General features: G+C 42.6%; 1 protein-coding gene across 1 annotated transcript; it reads right to left on the bottom strand.

The window, feature by feature from the left end:
- Nucleotides 1-669: 669 nt before the first annotated feature.
- Nucleotides 670-10325, bottom strand: NUDCD2 (NudC domain containing 2). Its single transcript, XM_048862337.2, has 4 exons — nucleotides 10046-10325; nucleotides 7889-7937; nucleotides 3892-4043; nucleotides 670-2777 (listed from the first exon to the last, which is right to left on the bottom strand). The coding sequence occupies exons 1-4, from the start codon at nucleotides 10232-10234 to the stop codon at nucleotides 2694-2696; spliced, it is 474 nt and encodes a 157-aa protein (XP_048718294.1). The 5' UTR covers nucleotides 10235-10325; the 3' UTR covers nucleotides 670-2693.
- Between the last annotated feature and the right edge of the window lie 2 nt (nucleotides 10326-10327).

A 10327-nucleotide genomic window follows, 5' to 3' on the forward strand; every position in this document is an offset into this window, starting at 1 on the left:
ACTTAACAGTAACAAGTCACTGGGACCAGCTGGCATTCACCCAAGAGTTCTGAAAGAACTCAAATGTGAAATTGCAAAACTGTAAACTATGGTTTGTAACCTGTCCTTTTAAATCAGCTTCTGTATCCAATGGCTGGAAGACAGCTAATGTAACACCAATATTTAAAAAGGGTTCTAGTGGTGATCCTGGTAATTAGACTGGTAAGTCTAAAGTCAGTACCGGGCAAATTAATTGAAACAACAGTAAAGAATAAAATTGTCAGACACATAGCAGAACATAAATTGTTACACAAAAGTCAACATGGTTTCCATAAAGGGAGATCATGTCTTACTAATCTATTAGAGTTCTTTGAAGGGGTCAACAAACGTAGGCATAGTGTACTCAGATTTCCAGAAGACCTTTGACAAGGTCATTCACCAAAGGCTCTTAAGTAAATTAAGGAGTCATGGAATAAGAGGGAAGATCCTTTCATGGATTGAGAACTATTTAAAGGACAGGGACAAAGGGTGAGTCCTAGGACCAATCCTATTCAGTTTACTCATAAATGATCTGGAGAAAGGGTTAAACAATGAAGTGGCAAAGTTTGCAGGTGATACTAAGCTGCTCAACATAGTTAAGACCAAAGCAGACTGTGAAGAACTTCAAAAAGATTTCACAAAAGTAAGTGATTGGGCAACAAAACGGCAAATGAAATTTAATGTGGATAAATGTAAAGTAATGCACATTGGAAAAAATAACCCCAACTATACATACAATATAATGGGGGCTAATTTAGCTACAGCTAATCAGGAAAGAGATCTTGGAGTCACTGTGGATAGGTCTCTGAAGACATCCACACAGCATGCAGTGGCAGTCAAAAAAGCAAACAGGATGTTAGGAATCATTGAAAAAGGGATAGAGAATAAAACAAAAGTTAAAAACAAAGAGTTAAACAAAAAATTGTGCTGATTCAGCACTTGCTAGCTAATAAACTCTATTCCCACAGCTCTGCTGAATTACTAATGCTAGTACACAAAGATGGTACTGGGAAACAAGTTTAGCATGAAATCTATTCAAAATAAAGGAGGAATTATTTGCCCAGTGAGTTTACTCTTCTTTGTCTTCCAAACAAAGTTTTGACTGTATGTTCTGTATAAACGTACTGAGGAGACTTGATTTTGGAAAATAAACTTTAAATACAGATATGTAATCATTCAGAGAGAGACTGCCATATTCAGGTCCTCTTTCAAGGCTCAATTCCCCTGCTGTTGGGTACTTACAACTTTTACTGAAGTCAAATTGTAGCTCTCACGTTGAAACAGTTCTTTAAATTCTAAAACAGAGGTGGGCAAACTACAGCCTGTTTGGGGAGGCCCTTGAGCTCCTGGCTGGGAAGGCTAGCGCCCGGGCCCACCCCTGCTGTCCATCCCTGCCCCCGCAGCCTCAGCTCACCATCCCGCCAGTGCTCTGGGAGGCAAGGCTGCAAGCTCCTGCCAGGTAGTGTGGCTGCAAAAGCCGCCGGCCTGCCCAGGGGCACTAGACTGCGCAGTAGCATGGCTGGCTCCAGCCGGGCATCACAGCTGCCAGTCCTGGTGCTCTGAACAGCATGGTAAGGGGGTAGGGAGGTTAGATAAGGGGCAGTCAGAGGACAGGGGGTGGTTGGATAGGCATGGGAGTCCTGGGGGGCCTGTCAGGGGGCAGAGAGTGTGGGGGCAGTTAGGGGCAGGGGGTCCCAGGAGGGGGCAGTCAGGGGACAAGGAGTGGGGGCAGGAGGTTGGATGGGTCAGGGATTCTGAGGGGGGCAGGAAGTGGGAGGCGGTGATAAGGGGTGGGGGCCAGGCTGTTTGGGGAGGCACAGCCTTCCCTACCCTACCCTCCATATAATTTTGGAACCCTGATGTGGCCCTCAGGCCAAAAAGTTTGCCCACCCCTGTGCTAAGAGTTTTGGGTTCTAAGTACACAAAATTGCATCCTACAGGCAAAGTATTCCACCCTTTCAGAAATCAAAACCTCTTCTCCTTCCACTAAGAATATTAAGTTACTATACTGTAAGTAGACCTACGAGTACTGGAGCCCAGGCTTCAACCTAAACCTTTTGACTTTCTGCTGCCAGTTTGTCCTTCAGCAACATTTGGCACAACACTAAAATGTCAAACCTTATTTTCTGCACTTAAGAGTAATATTCTTGTTTCTGCCACTGCGGTTTTAAAACTGAATTTACTAACACACATCAGAGGGCTGCTAACCAAGTGAGAGCTACAAAAGTACATTTTTAAAATTTAGAAAATACAGTTCTTTCAAAGTTAAGGATAATGGTAGGTGGCTTGCCTGTAGGATTAATTCTCCACAAGAGGATGAGTGCTGACATTTATGTAGCATTCTATAACTGTGCCTCTATGTCACTTCACTGTGGAATATTTCCACAAAGAAAATACTGCTTAAAAACAGTCATGACACCTTTAAAGTACATTTATCATGTATGCATATTTTCTATTAATATCAAAGAGGTTAGCACACATTTAAAAATGACCCTCTATAACTTTGCTGTTTGTCTTGATCCTACTGAAAGGAATTCCCCTGTAATTATCCACAGAGACAGTATTTGATGACATTCATTCTGTAGACAGGTGAAGTCTTTAGCAAAGACATATTTCACTCCTTCAGTTTAACATATTATTTCTCTCTGGTTCTTTGGAACACTGCTGAAAGAAGTTTATTTCTCAAGTTTGGAAAAGTCTGGTCCCCCTTTGCTGTAGTTCCCAGAAATTTCTGCCCCACTGAAGTCAAAGCCAGGATTCTGTACAGAGATAAAAAAAATTCATATAAAGGTTAATACTCAAAATATCACTGTATAAATCAAAGTTTGTTAACACTCTCCCAAACTGATAAAAAGCACACAACCTTCTGCTTCTTGTGTTCCTGGGAACTGGCACAGTTGAAATTCTCTAGGGAGAGTGAAAATTTTTTGCACACACGCATCAGCAATTACACACAAAGGGAGATTGGTGGCTTGCCCAGCTGCAGAAGTGAGTTTGCAGGCTGTTGCCATCCCAAGTTTGGGAGGCAGCAAGCTTTCCATATCAAGAAAAATCTTTAAAATGGTTTCAGGGAGTGGGGTTAAATAGTACAGCTGTTGACTTTTACAGTGTCCCTTTAAATGGTTATCTGAAAGGGGAAGTTCCTGCAGTACTGGACAGCTAGTTTTTATAAAAATGCTGCTGGTTTTTGTTAAACAAAAAATTGTGCTGATTCAGCACTTGCTAGCTAATAAGCATTATTCCCAGAGCTCTGCTGAATTACTAATGCTAGTACACAAAGATGGTGAAGTGCTAGAAGTAGTAGTCACAGCACTGGGAAACAAGTTTAGCATGAAATCTATTCAAAATAAAGGAGGAATTATTTGCCCAGTGAGTTTACTCTCCTTTGTCTTCCAAACAAAGTTTTGACTGTACGTTCTGTATAAACGTACTGAAGGAGACTTGATTTTGAAAAATAAACTTTAAATACAGATATGTAATCATTCAGAGAGAGACTGCCATATTCAGGTCCTCTTTCAAGGCTCAATTCTCCTGCTGTTGGGTACCTGCAACTTTTACTGAAGTCAAATGTCAAGATTCTGAATGAACTATGCATTACTTTCCAAAACTAATGCCTTTTTTAAATTCTAAAAGAAGAGGTTTAGGTTCTCTCAAAGTACCGAATGGCATCCTGTAGGCAAAGTTCAGTATCCTAATGAAGATTCAACCCACTGAGTGACAAATCAACCAGAATGCGTTAAAATAAAATAGTAAAAATGGGTTAACTTTGTGTATTTCTGATGAATGTAAAAGAATTTTTCCGTTTCATGGCCATAACCTGAGCAGAATATGTATAAATAAGACACAAACAGTAATTGGTGTCCTCTGACTTGCCTCTCTTTGGAATCTCTCCAGTGTAAGTTTCCTCTGCATCTGGTCCTGTACCCAAGGATCAGCAGCATAGTCATTTTCTAACAGAGAGGTCCAACAATTTCCAGCATCTCGATTGGTTTTCATTAGAACAATACGTATCAATTTTCTGTCCTCTTCATAAGAAAAACAGAAATAACCATTGGACTTCTTAAGTGCTATACTCTTTTTCAGCCAAATTCAACATTAATAATTCAGTGAATTTTCTGGTGAAACTTCTTCTTAAAGCCTATGCAAAAAGATATTTCATTCGCTGAAAATGAAGACAAACTCAGAAGTCCAGACCAATGTGTAACAAGAAAACTTTAAGGGAAAAAAGATCCCTTTATTCATATATTTAAAACATGGTACATACATATTTCCTCCCTCCAAACTAAGTGGAACCTTTCTAGAGGGACTGACTGATGAGGAAAGATTAATAATATTAATACAGTAACTCCTCACTTAAGGTCCTATCGGTTTTGTTGTTACAGCACTGTTCTATTAGAGAACATGCTCATTTAATGTTGTGCAATTTGGCCGCCTGCTTTGTCCACACCTTGCAGGATTCTCTGGAAGAGCAGCCCGTCCTCGTGGGGGCTTGGAACCAGGGTGGGTCAGCAACCCCCCATCAGCTCCCCTGCACCCCCCCCACCTCACCCTCCTTCCTCCCTCCCTGTGCCTCTTGCCCACTGCAATCAGCTGTTTTGCAGTGTTCAGGAGGCTGGAGGGCGGGGAGGAGTGAGGATGCAGCATGCTCAGGGGAGGGCATGGAGCAGGAAGAGGTGGGGTGGGGCCTTGGGGGAAGGGGTGGAGTGGGGGCAGGCCTCGGGCGGAGCACCCCCCAGCAAAGTTGGCAGCTGTGCTTGTACCTGAGTCTCAATGGGGGAATCTGCCGCTGCTGCTACTCAGCCTCCTTCAGCCTACTTAGGAGTCTACTCAGCCACCTTCAGCCTCCTTGCCCGCCTTATTGTCTGCAGCGGGCTGTGCCTGTGTGGGGTAAGGCAGGGGCACCTCCCAACTACTGTATGTTTGTAAACACACTTCAGGTGCAGGCTACCCCCCGATTCATCATCGCTTTGCCATTCATTTCAATGCCAGCTTTATCTCTCTGCCCCTGCATGCACACAGCAGGGAGGAGTGCAGCCCTGCAGCAAATCTTATTTTCCTCCTCTGACAACAGTCACAGCTACATTGGCTGCAGTGCTGCCTCAGTGCTGAGTGTGTGGTTACTATGGGAGGTACAGCAGGGCCAGTTTTTCCAGGGCACCCTGGAAGACAGGCCTTTGGTCCTCCAGCAGGGCTCCTGTGAAAGTAAGAACCTGCAAGCGAAACTGACTCCATAACTAGTCCTAGCCTAAACCCACAGGGCTTCCAATAGGGGAGCAGATTACCATAGAGAATGGCATGGGTTTTCCAAGTTCTTTCCCTTTCAATAGTTGATTGATGCTGCATGACCCCAACCACTCAAGGCTGAAGGGAGTGAAGAGTAGTACATGCATGCGCCGTCCAGAGGAGTATCACCCAGCATCATGAGTCAAAAATGTCCAGCAAGTGATAGTCAAGCGCCTAGCAGTACCACGAGCAGTAAGAAAACCAGGAAACCATTAGTTTGGGTACTAAATTAGACATTTTAAGGTATTTTGATGCAGGTGAACGTGCGGTAGACGCTGGCATCACTCTAGGTCTTACCCCGACGACTGTGAGAACAATTCAGAGTAAAGCCAACAAGAGCAGGGCTAGTGCTCGGTGTGTAACACTGCTTAGTGCTCCTACAATAAGTCAATCAAGAAGTAGTTTGCTGGAAAACATGGCGCATCTTCTTTCAGTGGAGATAGAGGACCAAAACTAAATTTGCGAGTGATACAAACTTTTTGCCTTAGCTTGTATGACAATCTGAAGAGAGACCAAGGTAAAGGATCACAGACAGAGATGTTCACCGCAAGGTGGGGATGGTTTGATCAGTTCAAGAGGCGCTTCCACCTGCATAACATCAAGATGTCCGGTGAGGTGGCTAGTGCCAATATGGCAGCAGCTAAAAAATTCCCTGACTAACTCAAGAAAATAATTGAGTAAGGTGACTATTCCCCTAAGCATGTCTTCAGTGCCAATGAAACGGGCCTCTACTGGAAGATGATGTCTAAGCGGACTTACATTTCCCGAGAGAAAAAGAGAGCGCCCAGATTTGAAGTAGCTAAAGACCGCCTAACCTTGCTTCTAGGTGGTAATGCTGCCAGAGACATGAAGATGAAACCTCTGACAGTATACCAATTGGAAACACCACAAGCTCTCAAGGGATTTTCAAAAAAACACCTTCCAGTCATTTGAAGATCTGGAGCTATTTTTTCCAGAATGACTGACTCTCTATGCTGTCCCTGCATGGAAGGAATACTGTGCCAAGGAAAATCTTGATTTCAAGATTTTATTGCTTATTGATAATGCACCGGCTCATCCAATCAACCTGGACGACCTGTGCGAAAACGTCAAAGTTGACTTTCTGCCACCTCACACCACATCACGCATCCAACTCATGGACCAAGGAGCCATCGGTGCATTTAAAGCGTATTACTTACGCTGTACTTTCGACCAGCTCATCAGAGGCAAACCTACGATTCAGCAATTTTGGCATGACTACAACATCCTGAAGTGCATCAATAACATTGGTGAGTCCTGGGCTGAAGTTACTCAGGCATGCATGAATGGTATGTGGGGAAAGTTGTGGCCTGAAAGTGTCAATGACTTAAAATAATTTAAAGATGTTGTCCTCGCTGTGAAGAAAGATATCCTCGGCTTGGCAAAGAAAAGCAGGTTTTGATGAGGTGGAAGAAGCCAATGTTACACAACTTCTGCAATCACACGGAGAAGAGCTAACCAATGAAGATCTGATGCAACTAGAAGTGATGAGAGCAATGGAAGAGGGCCAAGTAAAAGAAACACCAATCCATCAAAATTTGACTGCCAAACATCCTTCTGAAGCTTTCCAAATTATTGAAGCTGGCTTGCAAATCCTTAGTGATGACGATCCTGACAGGAACGCAGCTCCAAAGTGCTTAGGGGAGTTGGTCTTGTAATGACTTGCTATAAAGAAATTTACCAAAAGCAGTGGGGGGGAAAGGAAAGCAAAACAATCTCTAAACGTGTTTTTTTTTTTTAGTTGTTCAGCAAGAACAGCAAGAGGAGCAGCCAGACGATCCACCCTCTTACTCGACCACCTCAACCGAGCTTCACAGTCATCAATTCTGAGTATAATATTAAATTGCATGTTTAAAATGGTTTAAAATGTATACTGTATGTATATAGAATGTCTTGTATCTGATAAAAAGAATGTCCCTGGAACCTACCCCTCTCCCCCCCACTATTTACGTTAATTCTTACAGGGAAATTGGATTTCCTTAAATATCGCATTTTTCAGGAACATAACTACAATGTTAAGTGAGGAGTTACTGTATGTGTATCTTGGCTAAGGGAAAACAATGAAGCTGAGGTCATGGTAACAACTTTCAAAATGGTCAACACTAAAGAGGGCAAGGAATGACTTTGGACAGCATACTGAGATATAACCAAGTAATGGGATGAAATTAAGAAAAGGAAAATTTAGGCTGAACGTCAAGGGGGAAAAAAACCTGGACAGCAGTCTCTCAATGAGGTTTGATTGCTCATTACATTTATAACTAGATGAATGGAACCAGCACTCCAAAGTATACTAATGGGAACAATCCTGCATTGGTAGGAAATGGACTAGATGACTTAATATTTTCCTTTCATCTCTAATTTCTATGATTCTCACTAAAAAAACAAAGACGTCATTAGGCTGTTTTTGTATTGTGATCCAAGAACTGTACGTTTGTGTCATGATCTGCTTTCTTCAATTATAGTACACTCTGGTTCTTAAAAAGAAATAAACTCTAATGTCGAGAAAGATTTGAACACACAGAAATTTAACTGTCTTTCAAAATTTCATTTAAAAGAAGCAGATAGTTACCTAACGTCCATGTCCCTTCATCAGCTATTGTGCAGTCAAAGAGTCTACCCTGAAAAAGACATTTACAAGGTTAAGTAGTTTATCAGTATCTGATTGATATTAGCAAAAAGAAAAGGAGTACTTGTGGCACCTTAGAGACTAACCAATTTATTTGAGCATAAGCTTTCGTGAGCTACAGCTCACTTCATCGGATTACTCCCAGTTTATACAGAAGTTTGAAAACTTCCTACAGTTTAAAAAGGAACAACCTGGCACTGAAAAGTTATTATTATACATAAGAAAGTAAAATTAATTATGAAAATAATTGCTTAATACAATAAAAATACCTGTCACTGTTTCAGTATCTCAATGAAAGGGACTGTCTTGGGGAGGTGGGGGGGGATTTCCCATTTTAATGTGACTTCCCATCAAGGTTACAGTATGTCTGTAAAGTGCCATGCACACCTATGGCACAATATAAATAAATTATAATGATGCAAAGAATTGCTAATTACCAGCGCCAATGAGAAAGCAAATGGGCTTTCCAATGAGAAAGGAAAGAAAGTCAGAATGTTTTGAAGTACTAAGATAAATCCTAAAGTGTACAGTCTCTCTTAACAACTACTGAAACAAAAACTTTTAGACATATACCATAGAATTTACACTGCAACAACTTTGAAAAATTTCTCATTTCTAATTTTTTTTAAATTAGAAAGTTGATTCTTTCATTCCCATGGATATTCTACAATGCATCATCATTAAATGCGTTTTACTGTTTGCTAATGAAATACCTTGAAGACAAACTTTGTAATGTACTGTTTGTAAGTAGATACAGTAACTTAAAAATATTTAATGGACAGTGCCAAGACAAATACAAATTTTATAAAGTATCAGGGGGTAGCCATGTTAGTCTGTATCCACAAAAACAACAAGGAGTCCGGTGGCACCTTAAAGACTAACAGATTTATTTGGGCATAAGCTTTAAGAAGTGTTTTTTTATCCACAAAAGCTTATGCCCAAATAAATCTGTTAGTCTTTAAGGTGCCACCGGACTCCTTATAAATTTTGTAGAAGTCATTACTTATGTTACCAATACACTATTTTTATTATTTATTCGTACAGCACTTTGTACTGAAGGGGAAATGCAAGATCTCCATCTTCAAATGCTTAAATCAAATGAAATCAATTATGCTAATTTGAGGAGTGAATGAGTGGACCCCTATGCTTGTATTTCTACTCAGTTTCACTTAGGTTCTCATGTACTAGTAGAATACTACAGTTTGCATTTCAAGCATTGCAAGGAAGTATTTTAATTCCCTCAAAACTGTTTTAACTGTTTTGGGGTTTTTTTAGAAACTGCAAAACCAAACAAGAAAGGTGTACTAGCAGGTTTCATAAAAAAGAAAAAAATTAAGACCCTGGGCATAAAGTTACTTAACTGTCTCTCTCCTAAATGGAAAATAATCAACCTCAAGGATTGAGAAATGAGACAATATTCTGAATTGTTTACAGTGTTGCTGTGGCCCTGTCAGTCCCACAATATTAGAGAAACAAGGAGGGTGAGGTAATATATTTTAAGGGACCAACTTCTGCTGATGAAAAGACAAACTTGGGAGTTTAGACCAGCCTAGACCAGAAGAGCTGTGCAAACTCCAAAGCTTTCTATATATTGCCTGACCCACCTTATCAGTCTAGTATTCTCAGCGTTAAACAGCCTACTCCCATTTACCTTGTGTATGGCCTTTCGCAGGTTTCCACTGGATTTTACAACAAACATAATTTTTTAAATCTGAATTCCAAACTCTTTGCTGACACGGGTCGAAAATGTTCAGAGCTCCCTGCGCGAGCTGCATCCCAGCCACTAGACTCCCTATAGCCAAAAGAGATACTACTCAGAGGGCCATGTCAACGACACATAGCCCCCCAGTCTCATACCACGGTGCTGGAAGCAGCGTCTCCCGCAAGGCTCCCCAGCAGTGCGAGCAAGGGCACGAAGAGGTTACACGTTCCCCAGTGCAGCAAGGACCGCGTGTCAGCGAACCAGCGCCGGAGCAAGCGCACCCCGCCGCTCTTGACTGCCTGCAACAACTGCTGGGGCCTCCCCGCAGCTCTGCGGCCCAGGCCAGGCCCTGCCCCACTGGCAGCCTAGTCGGCCAGCCTCCCCCTTCCCAGCGCTACCTTGAGCACCTCCTGCCCGCGCACGGCCAGCGCCAGGTGCCGGCTCTGCAGGCTGCACTGGATGTCCTTAGCCCGGGTGCCCGGCGGGACCTGCACCTCGATGAACACCTCCTCCAGGGTCTGGTACCAGCAGCCCCATGGAGTCGCGCACGACACCACCCCGCTCCGCTCCTCAAAGGAGCCCGACATTGGACTCACGAGCCCCACCGCGCTCAACTAACTGCGCGCTTTTCCCGTCCTCTCCGAAAACAGGGCGACACGCATGCGCCGACGCGGGCCAAG

The sequence above is a fragment of the Caretta caretta genome, chromosome 8, assembly GCF_965140235.1.
Source record: "Caretta caretta isolate rCarCar2 chromosome 8, rCarCar1.hap1, whole genome shotgun sequence".
NCBI lineage: Eukaryota > Metazoa > Chordata > Testudines > Cheloniidae > Caretta > Caretta caretta.